Source organism: Perissodus microlepis, chromosome 1 (assembly GCF_051167445.1).
Source record: "Perissodus microlepis isolate ML-2025 ecotype Zambia chromosome 1, ASM5116744v1, whole genome shotgun sequence".
NCBI lineage: Eukaryota > Metazoa > Chordata > Actinopteri > Cichliformes > Cichlidae > Perissodus > Perissodus microlepis.
In genome coordinates this window covers 11169962-11192973 of record NC_140461.1, presented here as the reverse complement: position 1 = coordinate 11192973, position 23012 = coordinate 11169962, and the positions used below count along the sequence as shown (strand labels likewise).

The 23012-nt window shown below is 39.4% G+C and overlaps 1 protein-coding gene across 2 annotated transcripts in view; it reads left to right on the top strand.

Moving 5' to 3' along the window:
- The window catches only part of insyn1 (inhibitory synaptic factor 1), a 44276-nt gene extending 22040 nt beyond the window's left edge, over positions 1 to 22236 (top strand). For both annotated transcript variants that reach the window (XM_084929893.1, XM_084929896.1), the window contains exon 3: positions 21292 to 22236. In XM_084929893.1, coding sequence (XP_084786019.1) covers positions 21292 to 22110 — 819 coding nt within the window. In that variant the 3' untranslated portion in view covers positions 22111 to 22236. The remainder of the gene's footprint in view (positions 1 to 21291) is intronic.
- Positions 22237 to 23012: the final 776 nt, after the last annotated feature.

Here is a 23012-nt window from a genome sequence, read left to right as displayed (position 1 = left end):
CATGTTTTAATCTTTGATTTTTAATAACATAAAATAACACATGGATAATTCATTCTACTCTAAGTGCTTGGATGGGAACCCTCGCTAGTTATTCGTGCAGCCTGAAGCCCATAGGACTTTTACTGTTCATTTCTGACCAAGGCCTCAGTTCAACACCAATACCAAGGCCTCAGTTCAACACCAATAACAAGAATACTCCAACAACTACAGGAAAAGCTAGAGTAACATTAGTGCCTGACCGAACACACCAACCCCCCATCTTGTTCTCTCTTCCTTCTTTTTTTTTTTTTTTTTGCTCTGGTAATGAGAGCAGATGCCAAATGAAACCACTAAGCTAAGCAGAGCAGTGCTGAAATAAGAAATAGCTGTAACCAGGACACACTGGGTGAATATTTAGAGCAATGTACATATTTTAGCATGCCCTTTCATGTGATTCCAGGTTAAAGCTGATCATGACTGTGCCTTCACTGATTTAACTCCAGGTTTGAGGGCAAGTGCAAGTATAAGTACAGTAGGACAGTGCCAAGTAAGCACTGTTGACACTATGTGTTATTCTTTTCAAAGATGGGACGTGGGTTATGAAAGGGCATGGTTTCTGCCTTCTGCAGTCTCTCTCATGCTCTGCTTTTCTTATTATCATGCTCTTTCAGTCCTTGAACTCCCCTGAGTCAACAGAGACACTCCATCTGGGGTCTGAAGTCAGGGAGCTGGTACAGTAGGATAGTGCCTACGTGTCAGCATGCTTGCTTCGGTCTCGGCTAGTGAAAGAAGGGTAAGGAAGGGTAGAATAAGGGCGAGACAAGAGAGCTGCAGACAGTGAAGGAGGGAAAATTCAGGGTGCTTCATCATCTTCAGCGACAACTGCACACAGAGGGAAGCAAAGTACATGTCCACTTACAATCTGCAACCTTATCCAGCAGCAGGCTGCCAGCTAGCGGTCACCTCGCAGATGTCTGGCCAAACCCATCTATTAACCCAGAACAGCTGGCCACTTCCCAGCTTGCAAGACTGTGCCTTTAATTGTGCTTGTGGTCTAAGGAGAGAAGAGTGGGTGGTCTGCAACGATTATATTCTTATTCCAATAATATATTGCCCAAGAGACTCAGTCTGACAATCATCCACAGACCACACGTGGAATACCTCTCATTCCAAAAAAACAAATAAAATATGAGACGAAAGTGTGTACTGTGAAATTTGATGTGTGCTTTACTGTTAACAACCTTAACTGCCTAACCTCCCACCCCATCCCTAATACCGCCGTCTCAACTGCTGAATCCTGCCGATGCTGCAAAATGAGCAGGCATCTACATAATACAACAAAACTAATTTCCTCATCTCCTGCTGTTCTTGAGTCCTGGGAAGATGAAAATATTCATTGCTGTTGTCCTGAACACAGCATAATCATCTAGGATTTACGCTTCTAGCTTGTATCAAATTAATTGTGCATGGAGTGAGGAGGGTCGAGAGAATATCTCATTGAAATGGATTTCACCACGTCATCACACAAATGTATAAAGTAGAACTATAGTCTTTGTTTTCTTGTCTTTGATCACAGCAGAGTGCACATGGTCGCTGCCTTTACTAAAACACGGAAAAGCAGAGCAAAGATATGATGCGGCATTGTATATGAGCTCGTTTCCAGGCTTGTCACCACAGAATAAATAGGGGTGGTATGTACAGTATTTACATTGAAACAGCTAAAAAGGCAACACATGACGAGACCACTGCCTTAGGATTATCTAGTGGCTTTGAAGTCTTCTGCTGATGCAGTGGTTACTTTTGCCTGAACACTTAAGCCCCTAGATGAAACTTAGCAGGAATTATTAATGGAGGGCTACTTGCCTTAAATGACAGAAACAGACTAAAAAAATGTGCATGTTGGTTTGATGTTACAAACAAATTTGTATGATTCAGAATCTTTATTCGCAATTGCCAATTGTTTGTTTTTCTGGGATGAAGAAATCAAAGTCTGAAAAAATATAGTTTAAGAAATATTGCTTTTCCTGCCAGTTTGCTAATTTATTTTGGAGCATAGACAGTAGGTATTACTCCTCATAAGGCATTTCTACAGTGACTGCACTTATTTATGGCCAACTTCATGTCTGCACCTTAGTTAAAGCCAGTCTCTGCAGGGCTTTTAAAATCCAAATTCCAAAAGAAGTTGGGATGCTGTTAAAATGAAAATAAAAACAGGATGATTTTTAAATGTCATAAACCCATATTTATTTACAATACAAAAAGAAAACGTGAAAGATTTAACAAGAACTTTTTGCATGAAAAAAAAATCTTATTTTGAATTTGATATAAGAAAAGCATTTTAGAGTCATCATCTAAAAAACATTACATCTATAAAAAATCAAAATCCAGAGAAATCTCTGCACATAAAGGCCAAAAAAACAATAAAACAGGCATGATTCTGTCATGGGAATCATTGCATAAGTTCGGGAACACTTGAAACACCAGATATCCCTGTTTGTGAACACAGTTCACCTGCATCCACAAATGCAGGTGAAAGCTCTATCATGAAAAGAACCCATACGCCAGCATCATCCAGAAACACTGCCATCCTCTCTGTGGGAAAGCTCAATTAAATTGAACTGAAGAAAAGTGGAAAACTGCTCTTTGGTCAGATGAGTTAAACTCAGAAATTCTTTTTGGAAAACATGGATAAAGTGGTGAAGGGCCCTCTCACTCAGACAGAACCTCTCATGGTACAGGGGTGCATTAGTGTCTATAAAATTGGCAGCTTTCATATGAGAAAAAGCACCATCAGTGTTGAAAGATGTATACAGGTATTAGAGCAATATATGCTCCCATCCAGGTGGCATCTTTTTCATGGAAGGTTTCCCATATTTCAGTGAAATAATGCTAAATCACACAACCCATGGCTTTTGCATTAGAAGAGTCCAGGTGCTGAATTGAACTCCCTGCAGTCCAGACCTTTTACCAATTTAATCAATTTGGAGCAACAAAAAGAAAATAAAAAAAATACAAAGAAGACTGTTGAGCAGTTAGAATCCTACATCAGAATGGGACAGCATTCCTCCTTGAAAAGTCCAACAACTGTTCTCTTTAGTTCCTAGACAATTACAGACGGTTGTTAAAACAAGGAGGGATGCTACACAGTGGTAAGCATGCCAATGTCCCAAGTTTACTGAGATGTTTTGCTGCCATCAAATTTAAAATGGCCTTATTTTTTTCTTAAACTTGTACATTTTCTTATTGTCAACATTTGATTTGTTTCTATATTCTATCGTAAATAAAATATGGGTTTATAAGATTTGCAAATCATTGCATTCAGTTTTTATTTAAATTTCTGCTCCCAAACTTTTTGCGAACTGTGGCTGTGCAATAGTAAACCTGATACTAAACAGTGACTTAACACAGATTATAAGGAAAATATCTTACTACTATAAAATGATAGCAGCTTTTTGACTAGAATTGCATGGCGCGAACAGTTTGTGCCATCATAATCTGCAGATCTGGTCATTTCTCAGCCATATAAGATAACAAACCTTATGTGCGGTTCCACTTAAGGTGCTTCTTCTATCTAGTATATGAAAAATGTGCAACTGAAAATGTCAATTTTACCACCACTTATTAATTTGCATTGATTATATCTGACAAGTGATGTTCACTGCAGATTTTAGGATTTGCAGCCTAAGGGAGCAGAAGCTTTACATTGGTGTCAACCACTCAAGTCCTCCAAACTGACTAACGAAATTACTGCCCTTCAGAACAACAACTATTTCCTGATCTGACACCCGTATTAACAAGATGACATTATTTGTCATCGCTGTTGTCAATCTCCATTTGGAAAACAAATACATATTACGATCTGCCAAGATGATAGTTACATTTTGGCTAGGTTTAGTTTGATTTAAAATGAATACTTCATTAAGGTTAGACCTACGTTATCATTTTTATTACAGAGTAATGAGAGAATTGTGGTTTTTACTGATTTTAAAGGGAAAAAAGAGGCACTCTCTTGTATTAAGGTTTAAAACGCTCATGAGAACCGTTAATGCATTATAAACTTTATTTATTAAGAAAATTTTCTACTATATCATGTGCAGATTAGGACATATTATTACGTTAATTTTGGAAAAGAAATGCTCAAACAAAGAAAAGGCAGTGTCAGTGGAGTGGCCCAAAGTGAAGAAGGAACAAGTCATAATGAAGGGATAGATAGTGTGGAAATAAAAGATTGGAAAGAGAAGATTGTGCCACATTCATAAGCCCAGAAAAAGGGAGGGGTTGACAGTAAACCCTGTAAATCCATTTGGTTTTTCAGACATGGATGGAGAACAGAACTGACAATAGCTTGAGGGGCTAGTGCTCCATGGAGTGAATACCAGAGCGGAGGAGAGCAAAAATAAATAAAGAATGTGTCACCTAGTGGGAGGAGGCACCAAGGCAGGATCTGTCAGAACTCTGCTGCTGTCTGCAGATTAGATCTGGGGCTATTTAAAGAGGGAGAGCACGCCAGAGCCCCCAACACCAATGTCCACACTGCACCTACCACCAGTATAACATTACTGGCAGCCATCACCTTTTGAGAAAAAATATGATTCATGAGCGATGACTACAAAGGGCCAAGGGATGGGGACATTTTTTTCTGTCGTGACTGACCTGATCACATTGCGTGTTCTCTGAGTCCGTGCAGATAAATCCAAGGTCACGTAAGAAGGGAATTTGCATGATGATGTCATAGATGCAGTCAGGGCTGCCATATGCATTTTTTGGGTTATATCTGGTCTATTAAAAAAAACATCTCAATAACCCTGAGGTCAGATTGACATGCTGTCATTCAAATAATCACCATTTCCCATCAGGATCAAAGTAACATGAGCCAGTCTGGCAGTCAGTCTGACTTGGCGTGCACTGTACATATATATATATCCGTTGTGCCTTTATGACAGTGTTTTTTTTTATTTTATAGGGGAAAAAAGAGCTAGTGATTGATGCATGTGTTTGTGTGGGTGTATGAGTATCTGCCAGAAGATATGAGTTTAGCTATGAGTATGAGAATGTGTGTGTATATACTGTAGTTTTGTTTTTGTTTTTTTGGGGGGGTGGGGGGTGTTGTGTGTGTGTGTGTGTGTGTGTGTGTGTGTGTGTGTGTTCTGTGAGTGCATGCTGTTTGTGTGTTTTCTGTCCTCCCACAGTAGATTGATTAGATAGAATGCTGCTGGCGAGGCCCTGCTGTGTGTTTGGTCACATCACTCTGACTCTGTGATGTTTCTCTCCTCAAATAAAGCAACATTAGCCCAGTCATGTTTGCCTCCCAAACATGAGCCAAGGATGATGAAGCTATGTGCACTACCAAACTGCAAGGCCTCATTTACCCTGTGATACCTTCTCCCTTTCCTGCTCCCTCTCATTCTTGCACTGCTGTCTCTTCCTCCAGGCTGCAGCAGACTGACTCTGTGCTACAGACTGAGTCATTCTCAGCCAGTCAGTTATCTCTCCATCCAGCCCTCAGATTTCACCACTCCTTTTGTTGTCATCAATCAAAGCTCGGCTGCAAGAAAGAGAGCGAGAAACCCATGAAAGGTGTCAAAACAGTGGCCAACTACGGACTTGCACTTGTAGGTTGGCGCCGCATTTATGCATGAACACAAAATCCATGGATTATTAATGAAGCCCCTTTTCAAATGTTTCCAGGAACCTTGTAGAACGGTGTGTGTGAAAAGCGAGCAGAATGCATCAGAAGGTGCTTTGGCGAACACCGATTGTTGTATCATGCAGAGTTGCAAACAGTAGATTTGGAGGATGGGATTTGCTGGCAAGCAAAGCATATAGGAGAGGGGGTCATGGACAAGTGCAGGTGAAGACAACAAAGCGACAAAATCTCAGTCAGAACGATCCTCAAAAATGTTTTCCACAGATGGCTCAACAAGGCCCTCGTACCATACCTCTACCAACTAATTACATGCTGCGCCTGACTTCGCACTCTCTCTTCCCTTGCCAAAGCCAAGTTTATTGAAAAGATGAATATGCTTTACGTAGAACAATACATCTCCATTCTTCACTCTTTCCAATTTGTGTCAACACAACAGTACAATGGGCCCACTGTTTATGGACTAGAAATTCAACGCATGAAACGGAGATGAAGTGAGAGGAGAAAATAATGGGAAATTGCCTCTCCTGTCGTTCACCTTCACTGTACATTGGTTATTTGTCTGCTGTAATTGCCCCTTTTAATGTCCCACTGCACTGTGTGTTGGTTTTATTAATACCACAGCAAAACCAGGGGCAGTATGAACGACTGACATAGCTACTGTGACATCACAAGTTGCTTTAAGCTTTAAGATGTGGTCACCATCTTGGTTGCAAAAAACTGCATGTGATAAGGTGAGGTGGGTTTGACTGTGAAACAATTGTGGTTGGCCAGTTGATAGCCAATGGACAAGTTGAACAATACCACTGTTAAGTCTCCATTTTCAAACATTATTAAAGATTTACAAAACATATTTATTTTTTTTATTCAATGAGGCTCAAAATGAGTGACTAAGACCAAGAACTCAGCAGGAGAGTTTACAGAGGTCAATACAGACAGCATTTCCCCCCTCAGACTTCAGAAGATATTTGGGTTGGGTAGCCGTGGATTTCTTGCCCCTAAACTGTCTACTATGCCGTATTTGAGCTTGACAGTCCACAAAGGGCACGAGGGCAGACTTCTGGCTTAGTATAAAACAAATAAGTCATGCATATATTAATTTTAAACTTATTCTTTAAATTTTTTATTTATTTAAATATGCAATAAAATACTGTTCTAGTTAAATATTTTCTTTCCTCTCACTTTTGTGAGATGTGTTTACCAGGCTCCTTTTGCCCAAAGGGGTTGTGTGACCGAGGTAACGCTTCTCCAAACACCATCGTGTTTCCCTGCCAACTCGGCAGCATATAATTATCAAGAGACACACACACAGAAAGAGATAGACACATTAAATCACAAATCAAGAGAATTGTTAAGTAGAAAATAGGCTGTGATATTTCTCCAAGGGGGACATATATGTATTCTTGCCTCATTTCAGGCACGTAATCAATATGTTTTTGGGCTTATGGGTAGTATTTCAATGTGTAATTAAAGGAACTGATCCATGCACATTGACTAATTGTTCTCTTGATGAGACGCCTGATAAAATCTATCCAAAACTGAGAGAGAGAGAAAGAAAGAAAGAGAGGATGTTACAGAGGCTTTTACTTAATGGGAAATAATGACAAAACATCTGGATTCTGATGACTAATTCATAGGCTGTATTTTACATTGGAAGTTGTTTAAAGTTCAGTATTGCTCTCAGATGATAAAACCTTGGATTAGGAAAAAAATAAAGGGGAGGATATGTGAAATGTGCAAATAAATACATGATAAAGAGTGCATGGAGGCAGAGAGAACATCTATTAGTCAGGATGAATTTTGCAGTTTTTATTTGCTTAAGTTCAATTACGTTTGACATTTCAGCATTCAATCAAAGTAGTACATTGCTGTGAGTGTCCTTAAAGCATTCAAAACGTAGTCACTAGGGATGGGTACCATGGCACCGGTTCTGACATAAACGGTAGTAACCAGACCGAAAAGCAGCGCACATTTCGGTGCTTTATTTCGGTGCTTTTTTTTCCTGAGCTGTGATACACTTTAGATTCTAGCCAATCATTTTACGTTTCCGAGGATAGTAGGCGGGTCCAGGTACGTACGTTCTTTTAGAGCAGAGCTACAGATTAAAAATGCCCAAGGAGGACCGGTCAAATGTCTGGCTGTACTTCACAGCAAAATATGCAAACTCAGCAGCCTGCAACAAGTGCTTTAAGCTGATACTGTGATACTGCCAAAGGAGGTAACACCTCAAATCCGATGAAACACCTGGCGACGCATAGCGTTTTTTTTAAAAGCCGAGAAATGCGCCGTATTTGATAGCTTGCTGCGAGACCTCACACCGTGCACATCTACTGCGGGTGGGTTGCCTGTTATCGGACCCGGAGCAACATCCCCCAAAAACCCGAAGAGGAGAGTCCTGGCCCCTAGCCCTGCCAGTGTAGCAGAAATGATGACGGATGATGATGGCAGCAGGAGCCGTTCTTCTCTGCGTGAGTAGCGTAATGTTGTTCGTGTGTAATTTACGTTGAGTAGGCTAACCACGTTATTAAATTAATGCATGTAAGGTGAACTAGCAAACATCATCATAGCTACATGCGGCTGTCTTCTTGTTTGATGGCAGATGCTCCCTTCACCCTGGCCAAAAAGGCTAAAATGACCAAAGAAAAAGTGGAAAACAGCTAAACATGAGAGGTTTTTGGATAAAGTTAGTGTTTTTTTCCATTGTTTAAGCACTGCTTCCAGCCAAGAGTGATGCCATATATGCCCCATAGCTGCAGAAAAGGCTAACATTGTTATCTTTTTACAAAAAAACAGCTGAACATGAGAGGTTTTTGGACCAATTTTGTGTTCTCCATTCTTTAAGCACCGGTTTGAGCACCGTTTAAGCACCGGCACCGTTTCAAAAGTACCGGTTTGGCACCGGTATCGGATAAAACCTAAACGATACCCATCCCTAGTAGTCACTGTGGACCATATCAAAATACTGCAAATGTCTAACAAGCTTGCAAGTGCACGTCTGTTTCGCTCTCAGTATTCTTTGCTCGTTTGGGAATGCACGTTCAATAACATAATGCCAATAATCAGAATGCAACCTACAACGCTTACAGAAACACTAATTGCTTTATTGATAATTCTGATACTTCAATGATGGTTGACAGCTGACTTCCAAAATCATCGCAAATTCTGCTAAAGAAAATCCAGAATACACAAACATTATATTATACACGGTACCTTCAGTTTAGGCGTTTCTGTCATTTTCACAGTTTGTCTCACGACTTAGAGCCAAGCTAAATATAGGAGAAGAGTTCAGATAATGACAAAGAAGGTCACTGCTGGACTTGCTATCTCTGCGAAGTCTGGCAAGAAGCCGGCTGCTTGTTCATTTCCATTGTTAGCGACAGCAGACTGTTAAGAAGATGTTATCCACACATTAAGGGGGAGATGTGTTGACATCTGTCACCCTGATGATTGATTGCCTGAAGGAATATCTACAGTTTGCTAGATTTTAGTTGCTGTTTTACAAGATGCATTCTTTGGGTGGGTGGACAGGAGAGTTCCTATAAATAGGAAACCCGGTGGTGGCAAGGGAGTGATGGAGGCAGGTATATGTGGCAGCCAGATGGTGCCTTGTGGGAAATGTCTCCCAGTGATTTTGTTTGCAAATAGGTCTCTGTAAAGTCACCAGCTCTTTTCCTCCAACTTGCCTGCTGTTATAGGCAGAGCTTTAGGAACTGCCATATCTGATAAAGGTGCTGCCAACTCAAAGATGTCCTGCCGCTTGCCAAAGAGAGAGTGAAAGTGACGCACTGTGACAGGTTTTGTCACTCTCTGAGGCGACCGCCCTACAGATTGTCACAGATAGAAATGGCAGAACCCTGGAAGCAATGACAAATTGTTTTGAGAGAAAGAGGTAGGAGAGCAAGTCATGCCAATATCTGTGGCCTACTTCATAACCACGGTGGGGAAGGAGGGGCGCTATCATCGTTCAGTCATAGCATGTGTAAGTGCATGGTCTTAGCTTGTTTGATTTCCAGCATAATGATGCTGCTGTTACACACCTGCAAGAGAAACACTGGGCTCTACCTTTGATGGTAAAAGTATTAAATGGATGTTCACAAGAACAATTCTATTATAAAAAATTATAGTCAAAACTCTCTCTAGGTCATCAAGAGAGCAATCATTGATTTGTTCCACTGGACATTGCGAACACAGTAACAGAAGCCAGGGTGATTTCACAGAGATATTGGCACATTTTCTGGTTCATAAGTGCTAGCACCTCAACAAGTAAAACTCATTTGGGTGTAAGAGCTCAAACAAACATTTTACGAGTACACAAATTTAATCTGCAGTGTCTTTCTTAATAGAGCAGGCACATGTTTTTATATCTTGAAGCCTTTAGTGCTGAGGGTTCTCTGCTTCAATCTGTGATTCAGGGGAAACTAGCACAATTATTAAAAAGACATTTCTTTTGAAAGATCACGTATTTACTGTGGAAATGTATTTGTACTAAATGAGATGTGTCTTTTTTAGATGTGTGTTTTTGGAACTATTTTAAAGTTGAGGATTATGTCAATAACACCTTTAGATAATATATATCACTGTAAATAGGATAGCATAGCGGTTATTGTGGGAAGGTAAGATACCACGCTTATTTTAAACACCTCACTCCTCCAGACAGTGAGTCACAGTTAAAGGGCTGCGGATGAAAATGCTTTGTTGATAAGAGGTCAGAAGAGACTTTTTTCCCCCAGGTAAACAGTGTAGCCCCCAAAAAAGAGTTGATCTACAACAGGAGTTAAAAATGTGGTCATAAGATGATTTGATTTATTATGATAGAGATTAGCAGGTTAGCGTTTGTCATTCTGGCAAAGATTGTCATTGTCCATATTGTATGAGTTTGCTTTCAAACAGCTGCAAAGTTTTCAGGAGCTACAAATTATTCATCCTTGGCTGGCATAGCAGTTGCACCTGAACATGGTCACACTCTTTTAGTAGGACAATGTACTATCTGACTAAGCATGTATCATTTCAAGGAAACTCCAGGTAAGCTTGAAGGAGGATGAATGAAAATGCTTCTCCACAGAAATGTGTTTCTGCCCACTAATGCACACCGCATCATCCTCTGTGGTATGGTTCTGAGTAATAATGCTGCCACAAACACTGGCTAGCCAATCTTCACTAAAGGCCAAAGAAGATGGAGCAGAAGTGAAACAGCAATTGAATATTCCTGAGGTCCATCATTGCTTCCATAAAGGCTCAGAGAGAAGGTTAAAATAAAAATAAATTGCATTAGTTTTTGGGGGTTTTTTCTCCTCTGTGCCTCAGTGTTTTCACAAAGGCCTGTAGATCTAGCTATATTTGTTGGGTAATGATATATGTGTTCACACTATAAAAGAAAATGGGAGCACACTCCCATTAAGATAAGCGCTGCAGGCCAAGGAAACCTAGAAATGCCACTGGCATATTGATTGCATGCCCTGTATTAATAGTAGGGTTAGCTGCTGCTCTCTCAGCCCCCAACAGTTCAGCCATTGTCAGACAACATTTAGCTGCAATGGAAACTAAGCTTATGTTAAAACAAAATGAAACGTAGAACAAGTGAACTGAAAGTCACAGTGAACTGAAACATGCAGCAAGTAGTCTGTTGATTTATCGTACTTTAGCCCAATGTTTGTTCAAGATTTCATATTTTAGATTACTGAGACTGTCATCATGGCAGATTCATTATGTAAAAATATATAGATAGTGTTACTGGTTATTTATTTATGAATGTTTGACATTTATAATCAATCGGACAGAAAAACATTACCATTTTTACTTTATTGACACTGATTATCAGCAATGGGCTTGTTTTAAACTACCATGCAAACATACAATAGAAAATGTTCTGTGGCCATACAAAGAAAAGCTGTTAAAAATCACTTAAATCACACACAAAGATTATTAACAAACACTGACCCTAACAAATCACATTTATCTAGTATGAGGCAACTAATTTCACACCAATAACGTAGCAACAAAGAGGTGGAGCAACATAATCTCCTGTGCTCAGTGCATGTTAGTAGACCTTTCTACTTTATAAGGCGTCCTTTTTATGTTGTTTTGATGTTGCTGCTTGATTTTATTTACTGTTTTAGACAGGATTGAAAAAAGGAAGAGAACATCTATGCACTGTCAGACACCACTGTTTCTCAGCTTCTTTTACTTTCTCAGTACTTAGTGTGTAATATATATTGTAGGGGTACAAATGTTGCTTGTAATGAATTTGGAATAGTTCAGAAAGCATTTCATGATATGAAAATGGTATTTCTGTGCAGTTTTCAGTAGGTTTGTCCAAAGTATTAATACATTCTTCAAAATATATACTACAGGTGTATCACAATGAACTGTCAATGCACATACTGCAGACTAGACTCCACCAAATGCTACTGCTAGTTGCACTCCGTATGACAGGAAGAGCAAACAGTGGATCGAAATCATTACTATATGGTGGTAAAGCAGGGCTGTAAGCAACTGGACTTTTCTCAGAGTTACATCATTACAAGCAGAAAATACTTTTATGAGGTTCCTGAAGAGTTACAAGCTTAAGTTACCTTCATTTTTGTTATGTTAAAGTTTTAAGCAGTTATTTTATACTTTTACTTAAAACTTCCGGGGAAAACACTACCCCATCTACGTTTGTGCTTAAATTTGACTTGTGCTGTATCGCTACTATTGCACTATAATGTTGCTGCTCCCGGCACCTTATTTCAAGAGATTGACACTTAAAATTAGGTAGTATGTTAATGGCCGTAGCTTATTGGAAAAGAAGGATGGAAATGTCCTCAATTTGCATACATTTATAAATGCTGCTGCCTGCAAGTTGTAATCACCTGTACTTGAAATATTGTGATATGATAAAGGCTTTATAGACCACCCATTGTCTTGGCAGAAGATGAGACATTTTGCAATAAAGTTCAGTTGCTGGCATACATGATACACGGGTGATTAACAGCAAGCTGTGTCGGTGGAGTCATTGAGATTTACACATCCACATATCAGATCTTTCAAAAGCTGACCACACATACAGCTGCCTGTTCTACTTCTCCACTAACTGAGCTGATAGATTTGACCACAGATTCTTGTAAGGAAAGAGAAAAAACATGTTGTCTCCTGTTTAAAAAAACCCTTTCTCTTCAAGGTAGTTTTTTAGCAACTTGGTGTGCTGGGTTTGCAATTCCATTTACACTCCTAGAGTTGGGGGAAAAAAAGTAACTCCTGCTTCATTACTGATATGTTGTTAGGCAATATTTTCAGCCACAACCCAGGAAAGACGACTGCATTGTAAGGACTTTTAATTACAGAAAGAGAGCAGGTGATCAATGGCAATGTGTGAATCTGCATGTCAGTGGTAATGTGAGAGGTGCAAATGGTGTTTTATTGTAGAACATATTTTTAAAGGTATGAATATGTCCTCACAGATGGATAGAAAAGCAGGAGTAAAGCAGACAGAAGAATAAAAAAATAAGTTAAAAGTAAAAATAAAACTGCATGAAGATTATGATTTTTTTCCCTGTCAGTCTTTCACCTTCTGCTTGGCTTTTCAATCTGTCCGCCCCTTCATGCATCTGTTTCCTGTTTCTTTTCATAAAATAATTTTGATTTTGAGGTGTTTTACAAGTGATTATTATAATTTACAAATTTAGATGATGCAGACTAACATGCAAATATACATCTTTGTTTGCCTGACTATTTTGGCCAATGCTGATCAAAACCATTTCAAACGATGTAAAGCTTGGACTACCACTGTTGCTGCTTATATATGTCGGTGCTCTCCACTAAAATACAGCACAAATAAATAACTCAAACCCCAAGATGCACCCAACTTCAATTATTTCAACATATTAATTCAGTCAGTAATGAGATGGGTATATATTTAATATTCCATCAACATTAACTGTTTGCTCGACTATGCACATCGTCTGATGCAAATGAGCTTTGACAGCCCAGAAAATGTGTTTATATTCTGCTGTGATATGTTAATGTAGTAACATGTTTACACCAATTTACTGCCATAGTAGGAATTACATGAGAAATTGTTACTGTAACAAATCAGATCAACTGTAAGTACGCTGAATCTAAATTTATTTAAAACATTGAAATTATGATTAGTCATTGGCATAAAATGGGATAAGCATGCAGCTATAGAATGGACTGTGTATTCCCCCCCCCCTCCCCCTCGTCGGGATACACTTATTATCTGCTTATTGGCTGGCATGGAGACAGACTTGCAGTTTGTGGTATTCTACCCTCTGCCCAAGAGATTCCCCCCATTTTCCAGTGCAGGTCAAATACATTTACCCTTCAACCCAACCCACAAAAACACACATAAACTACTATCGCTTTACACCTTCACTGGCCTTTGACAGAAAGACACCATGTTGCTAATAAAAACTCTGAGTCATTAAAATGGGTCAGTGTGGCCTGACTGCACTCACATGATCCATTTTTCCTTGCATGTGACCAGCATGACCTGACGGTACACAGGCCTAATCCACCTGCTATCTCAAGGAAGCAGACAGACTGAGGAGCCCCGTAGCGTGGCCCTACCATCTTTTTCTGGTCATTACCGGCACTAGGCCTCTCAACACGGATAGAAGCAATGAAGGAGAACCTCAATAAATGATCAGTGTGCTCTGCCAGCACCAACACATGCTGCATCTGCTACCTCCCTATTGCTGGAAGACAATCTTCCCATTTTCCTCCCTCACTGATTGTACAACCCATAGCCTCTCGAAGTATGATAGGATAAACCTTCCAAATTTGCCATAGAGTTCGAATATAAGACAGTCCAGTCTAACAGTCTAATGACCTAAATTTGGCTAAGGAAGTGGTTGATTGCCCAGGCCTACAGGGACTTCAGAAGCCCACCTCTTCTAAAGCCCCACAGGGATAAATGAGGCCCATTATGTGCTGAAGTTTGTAATGACGCTTTTGATTAGTGAGTTGTCAGGAGGTACTGGCCGTATGCTCATCACAGCGTTGTTTAGCACTTTAAGGCCTCCATAAAGATGAGTGTTTTTTGAGAAAAGATGAAAAAGCAGCAGGCATGTGCCTAATGAAGTCTCAAGCTTATAGCCCCTCTCATGACAGGATAATTACACCAAATGCTTCCAGCGAACACTTCAAAGGACATTTATCCCTGTGCCAACACTAAGCAATACATCTGAGCAATCAAGATGGCCTGACCCTAATCAGGTCCCCCTAGCTTGTCTGTAATGTCTTCTGCCCAGTGACTCATTGGTCTGCAGAGTGAACTGTATTCAAATCCGACCATGCTCAATATACTTGGCTAGTACAAAGTACTATGGAATTTTGTACAACGGAAATGCATGAGAAGCTAACCGATCTCAAGTAGGTCTTCTTTAATTTTTCTAACATGTCCCACAGAACGGTCCAAGATCAGTGGCACAATGATTCAGTTACACACTGGGTGATAATAGGTTTTCTGGGGTAAGATGTCAATACAGATTTTAGGGTAAAAATTCTGATGTTATAAATAAGCTGAAATTAGGTCTGTCAAGATACTTAATGTAATGTATTATATATCATACCATAAATCAGTGACACCATTGACTCTGCTGTGATTAGAGGGATGTACCAAACTGCACTGATTTGGATCAGATAACTATCTGCTCCAGATTCAGAACCATAAATAAGATACTGTAACAATGTGATGAACTGTTCAAATCACTGTTGTTCTTTAACACACCTAGCAGGAGAGGTGAGGAAACATGGGGGAAGCTAACGGCAAAGCAGCACAACGGAAGTATTTCACACCTGTTATATCAACAGATTTTCTTTGTATGTTTGAAAACATTTTTATTCAACTGTAAATAAAATAAAAACTGGGGGATCTGACAAGACAAAAAAACAAAACTGAGACTAGACAATGCTTTGGATCTTGTCTCTCATCCACTTTTTATGTTACACAAGATTTTTCAAGACCTTGCTTGCGTGTGCATATTATCTGACATGAAGAGTAACGGATATTCATTTGTCATCTGAATCACATTTGCAAACCCTCTGTTAAGCAGCCCCGTCTCCTTTCATGCATATGATTAGGGGGGAATGATGCAGCATCTATTCCTCTGCATTAACCTAAGTTCACACAGTCTGGAAAAATATATTCTGAAGGGCAGCTGAAAAAATGTTAAGCTTTATTAAAGTGATTCATAAATTAGTTTGTAGTTTGCTCCGTTTTGAAACAGAGACACTGTGGTTAGGTTGTTATCAATGGTACTGCATTATTCTGCCCCGATGCACAACCCTAATCACACTCCAAGCAAACAATGTCATGTGTAAAGTTCTGCCCGAAGCTTTTACTCAATGAAGTCTAAACTCTCAAGCCAAGCAACATTCTGTGCAGATATGAAATACTTGCATGTTCTTCACATACAGCAGGGTAATGTTCAGTACATTACAAATTTTAAAATGCTCCCAGAATTCCATTTTATCCAGTAGTGAATAAAGATGTCTGGAAGAGACTGCACAAGTTTACAAGTCACTGGACAATTTTGCTAGTGAATCTGGTAAATATGTCCTTTCAGCGTAAGTCGGGGATGATAAATTAGGTTCTGGGGGATAAGATAAACCATATCACAAAAATATGAGTGGCTTGGATGCCCCCCTCTTCTCGGCTTGAGGAGAATTCAATTGAGGGGAAATAAGGAGAGGATACAGAGTAAGAAGGAGCTGCAAAACTGCTGGAGTTAACTGCATTAAAACAATATTTGTGAAGCCTTTACTTACAAAGACAGCATGCAAGGCCATTTTGATAATTGCTGAGACTTCCTAACTGGCATTAACCGCTTTCAGTACTGAAAGTGCTGCACAGTGGAGGGCTGGAAATCTATTGTGACATGTTGAGAAAGAAATAACACTTAGATTTGTTTGAATAGCGCCTCTGAACATTTGAGATTGTCCCATGAAAAAAAAAGCAAAGCTATGCTAGACGCTGGATGCTGCATAATTAACGAACAAGCACTGCAAACTTCTCTCAGTCTGCTCTGAAAATGACTCCTGGAAGAACGGGTGGCACAGGAACAGATGGAGAGAGGCCACTTGAACACAGCGTAATGAAGTGATCCACAGAAAATTCACTCATACTGCGTGCATTTCAAATGAACCCAGTGAGGGTGTTATGTCTCATTTATTTTGGTAACTCACACCTGATTTATTTTTTACATATGTACAAACTGCATTGCTACTGATAGCATATTTCAGAGCTGTTTTCTACTTTCTGGTAAACACTAAAATATGTAATGCATATGGAAAACCAGATACCCTTTCTACTGGCATCATTAGAAACATGTTAAAGATGCACTTTTATGTAAGACTTGCAAAGAATTGTAATTCCCATCTGTTTACTAGACAGCTAACAAAAATCTTTCCACACAGAAAACCATCAATGCGCATCAAAACAAGCAATTCCAGTTAAACATCTGCTTAAAGACCAACTGAGCGATTAGAACATGTGGTAAATATACCCTCCTCATCAGAAGTAATTTCACACCTAAATTTTCACATTTGCTGATTTTGACCTCTGTCTGAAATTTTCAACAACATATTAAACATCAGATCTGGGAAAAAAAATGTTACAGTACTAGTGTTCTGGTACAATTTTAATTAGCCGTAAGAGAGAAAAGACACTCACTTTGGGAGAAAGAAATCAGGTGCCCAGCTACAATAAAATCAAGAGACCAGGTGGTGCTGAATATTACAGAAAAATCACCACTCCTGAGGGGGGGCTTCATTAATAGTTTTTACACAAATCTGTGCTAGATAATCCTTGCCTGTCTTTTCCGTCACTCTGCCTTTCTGTTACAGACAAGGCTGGAGGGTGCCCTCTTTCAGTCTGACCCTCAATTACCCAGACCATCATTTCAAACAGGTGTTGAGGTACAGTAATAAAACCTTGCCTGATGCTACTGAGGCAGCCTCTCTTTTAAAGCACCTCAGAGAGCTTTGAAATGACTCAACTCTCTGTTGATCAGGTGATATGCTCACAATTGACTTGTGACTGCTGGCTGATAGTGTGCAATGAAAAAAAAAAAATCACAATGCCATTTATTACTCAGTTTGTGTGTGCGATTCTTCCTGGGCAACCGTTAATCTAAAATAAACAAATCATGTTCTGCTTACCATTCACACACAGAAAGTCATAGTTATTGTTATAGTCATGATACTTTTTAATAGCTTCTATAAGACAGCATTTACAGTAAAGCAAGTAAGTGAAGTTGTCAGCAGAGGCATGGAGAGAAAATTATAGACTGAAGTTAAAGTCTAATCCCCAGCACTTTATATCCATGCTTATACTATACATTACTGCTTAACTGTGTTGCAAATGGAGTCTTTTCAGTCACAAGGATATGCCATCACCGCATCATAAACTTTGTAGTATGAATGTGCCGTGAAGTCTGTTGGGGATACACAGCCTGACTCCAGAGGTTTATCACAACTTTAAGCTTCCAGAATTTTTACATTTTTGGAGGAAATAAAAACAAAAGAGAACTCAAAATAAGCACCTTATGAGCTAACCACTATTTACCTTGTAGGCCTATGTTTCAGACAATAAAAACCATACGCACATCGGGGGGGTGTTTATAGCTTGTTTGTGTACATGATCTCTGGAATGCTTTCATTTATTTATTTATTTTTCCAGTATATGATTAATAACCCACGTGCAGTGATGTCCACATGAGATAAAGTTCCGTGTTACACGTTTCATAATTACTTCATAATGCATTCTCATAATGCATCTGTTATTTCCAACACATTGTGCACAGTGTTAATAACTTGTTCCTGATGTGTTCATTCATCCTTTGTGCTAAAATAATCTTCTCATCCAATTCCATCCATAGATCCTTCATCACACACTCTGGAGGAAAAAAAGCAGAGACTAGACTTCTTTGTTGTTGCATTGAGCATGTGCAGCATTGTGACAAAAAAAAAATCAGCAGATCCTTCAGGCTGAAACTGTTATCAAGCTAAATTAGCCCGCTACATACTGCAGGGAGAGGTCATGCTAAACAGTTGAAGCATGCAGGAACGCCTTTTAAAATAGAAAATAAGCAGGTTCAGGGTCACTGCAGAGGTACAACAACACTCAGTATGTATTTGGCAACTAGAATCTCGATTTGTGCATTACCTGTTACCTTTCTCTGAACTTACCCCGGTATGCTGTAAGTGCTCCATCTGTTTAAACGCAAATTAGAAGATTTATAAAAATGACTTGTTGCTCATGGCAATAACTACTAACCAAACAATAATAAATTCGGGTTTAATAGCAGGGTTGAGAAATACATCTGATAGCTATTCTTTTAACACACTGATTAAATTAGGTTTTGCAATCAAGTAAACAAAGCTATTCAGACTCCTCGGGCCCTGAAAACATCTTACATTAACAGCTCCATGAGTAAAAGTCTGCAAATCACACAGCAAACAGGTGGAGTAATTCAAGGATTAGAGGATTCATACAGCCTAGTTCCCTCCGGGCAGCATGCCAGTGGAAAAGCACAGTCCAGGTACTCATGAGGTGCACGACGCCATAACTGGCAGATCTGCAGAGAAGCTCATTGACAGATGAGCCAATGCTGTGCGTGCAGAGGTATACAGCCAGATTCAAAATGCAGGTGCTTTGACTTATCAGCACCAAGAAAAATTCAGGATTCAGATAAAACAGCAGCAAGGAGAATCTAACTATGCTTGAGCCAAATTTAGGATGGAAGATTTATTCAGTTTTATTCTTAAGCTTTTTATTGAGCACACGAGCAGCAAGTTTGAATTTACAGCTTTTAAAGTTGGACAAAGAATGAATTACAATAGCAATTCCACATACAGAGATAAGACTTGGAGTTTTTGATACAAGCATACTCATTTTGTAGTCATAAGAGTCAGAAAGAAGCAAGCACTGCAAATAATTATAGGGGGGCGAAAAGAGATCATATTCAACAAATCTCAGGGTGAAACTACACTTTCTCTGCTGTTCGGCAGCAATTACAGGGCAAATCGAGGTGTACAAATTCTAAAAAAAGTTTTCTGAGTTCAAAACACTGTGCTTAATTGCTGAATAGTTTGGGGAAATGTATCATTTACAAGCTACATGAATGCTGAGTGTTTTCATTTCACAATAGATTGTTGTTGAGAGCAGAACATGCTGATTAAAGGTGCTAAAATGTCAAGTATAGAGGGCTCGGATTTTAGGTGCTGTCAGCAAACCAGCATGATTTCCACTGAAGTGCTTTCTATTCATCAAACACTCAACACTGCTGCTGATGACAAAGGCATTGAGGTTAATTTTGAGGTAACAATAAATGAAATGCTTTTGTGGTACATTTATGTGCAGCAGGTGAACATTTGAGTTTATTTTGTTTGACATGGGCATTACAATAGCACTACAATTAACATCAAAGTGCAGGCATCAAAAGCACTGGATTAGGGGTTCATACTGTAAAGCTATAGGTCTAAGAAGGTTTATCTCATTTTAAAATGAATCAGCTACTGGATTTAGGATACACAGCTTGGTCTGAGAGGATTCTTTGGTGCACGTCTGTTGCCTTTTCTGTCTCAAGTCTCTTTAATGCTACAGGCTCATTCCAAAGGATTGTTTAATTTTGACTTAATATAACATGAAGCAAATTTTTTAACACCTGTCTGAGGAAAACCTTGGTGGAAATAAAGACAATTTCCAAACTATGAACAAACAATTATAGATTTATGGATGAAAGGAGAGTAATGGCAAGCTGTAAAGGCAAACTGAGTAAATGTTGGCTTTTGTTAAACTTCCCAGTGGGGGGCAATTCAGGGGCATGCGAAACATCTAGAGATTTCATATAATTGGAGTCGGTCTATTCATGTACTGTGTCTGCAAAAAGTAAGACCATTATCCCTCTTTGCATTTTTTTCTACAAGTGCAAAAATATTTCTTTTTCAATATGCATTTATGACATAAATATGCAAAAATGGCAAAAGCGCACATGCTATGTGTTCTAATTATGTTAGCATATAAAAGTCCAGCCAAAACAGAGCAGGTGATACGTGCACTTTTTTCTATGTATATAAAGCTTAGTATACATTATTACACATTATTTTTTCAGAAATATAACTTTTAGCTTTTATCCTAATTATTTTGCCTTCATAAGCTTACCTTTGGACACAGAGGCCTTTGGAGGTAAATGATAACAATGAGATATTGGAGGTAAAATGCACTTTATGCTACTTACTATAGGACTAAACATAAAGTAAAGGTCAAGTTGAATTTTTGTAAGCGCTTGGTCGTAAACTAACAAGAAGTAGAATTAGATCTTGATTCCAAAACAGGAGTTAGGAAAGTAAATGCAATTCAATCTAAGAGAGACATAATTGCACCAGATATTGCTTCAACTAATCCATTAGCTTTAGAGAAGTTTATCATTAACTTGAGGTCATGAGGTAAAAGTCACTACAGTTGGCTATTGATTCATTCTCTGGAAATCTTGGCACAACATAAAAAATTTAGTAGCAATTCTTAAATATATGAACCATTGTTCAGAGATTTATGATTGGATCTTTGTGGCTGTTAAGGTTAAAAAATAATAATAATATCTGGATCAAAATAATCTCTCTTCCCATTCTATCTTTTACCTAAAACTGTTTATTCTCTTTCACAGGTGGTGGGTCAAATCGATAAACTAACGTCTGACTTTGACTTTGACCTGGAGCCAGATGACTGGACCGTGGCCACAGCCAGCAGCACGTCCAGCAGTGAGCGGGGCTTGGGAGAGGCCTTCCGATTGGACTTCCTCAATGCAGATGTCCTTTCTGACAGCTGGGAGTTCTGCAGTTATCTGGAGGCTGCTGGTGCAGCCGCTCGCAGATCTTGCGGGCAACCAGGAGATCCACAGCAGGAGATGGGTCGTGGGACCAACCTCACCCAAACACAAAACCCCACCCCACCCCCCACCACTGCGTCTGTCTACTCTCAGATGAATGGCGGGCTGCCCATCCCCAATGGGCCACGCATTATTACTCCAGATTCATCGAGCGAGGAGGCCAGCAGCTCCACGCACAGCCACAAGACTTCCCGTACCTCTGGCACAAGAGAAAGAGTCCGCTTCAGTGACAAAATTCTGTACCATGCATTGTGCTGTGACGATGATGAAGAGGAGGAGCAAGAGGAGTTACAAGAGGATAAGAGTGGCTATGCTACACCAGATAGCCATACTGAGCCCAGCCTCCTGGCCAGCTCAGTTGCCCCCAAACGTTCTTCCTCTGAGCACTCACTCCTCCATAACTGTCTGGACCCTTCTTATGTCTCCTCACCTGTGAAGGGGACGACAGGAGCTCACACACTACCCAGGAAAGGTCTCTTAAACCCCGGCTGCCGCAAAAAACTGTTACGAAATAGCAGCACACAAACTGTCTCTGACAAGAGCACCCAAACTGTACTGCCCTATATTCCAACCAAACAGAAAACAAAGGACCACTGAGAAAGCCCGAAGTTTATCGTAAAATCTCACGAAGGACTGTGCATTATTTAATATTAAATACATAGCTCATAGATTAATACACAAATAAATTAATTACTAAATAAATAAATGATATATGGGAAATCACTTGACTACATAAAGTCATTCTGAGGCTCAGGGAAAACATGATGAATTGAAGTCAAACAGATCAAAAGGGTGAAAAGTTAGAGGCAGATCAAAAGGTTCTAATTTTAAAACACATAGTGAGTGGACTCAACATGTTGGATTATTTCAAATGATTTCAGAGATTTAAAAAAAACAATCATTTTTACCAGAACATTTAAGTGTTCAAAATCACAAGAATAAAAATATGAAAAGTTTATTTTCCACTCCTCACACCACACTATAACTTAAAAATTGCTATAATGTGGATACAGAAGGTTGCTCATTCTGTACTGAATCTGTATAAACACTGTCTTTTTTCATGTTCCAGGATTTTAAATGTTAATGGGATGGTTGCTTCCAGCAGGGATATGTATCTGGATGCACATGTCAAGCCTCTTCTTCTCACTGATGTCAACAAATGATTCTGAGTGAAGAGCCAGAGAACAACACTATTTATCTGCCCTTGATTTTATAAACACCAAATTCGGTGCTCTTCTCGATCTGCTGGAGAAGCTGCAACACATAACATAAAACTGACAGAAAGGGGGAAAAAGAAAAGAAAAACAGATATATACATTGTCATTTCAGAAGGTGCAGTTTACAAAGGTGCCATTTTCAATTTTTTTCTTCCTACCGGTGACGTCATTAGGCTTAGGATTTGAGCTGAATAGCAGTCCACAAAAAAGTGCTAAAGGTTTTTGTCTCTTCATTCAGTTGCCCAGTGGGGAACTGAACTCAATAGAGCAGCATTTTATTCA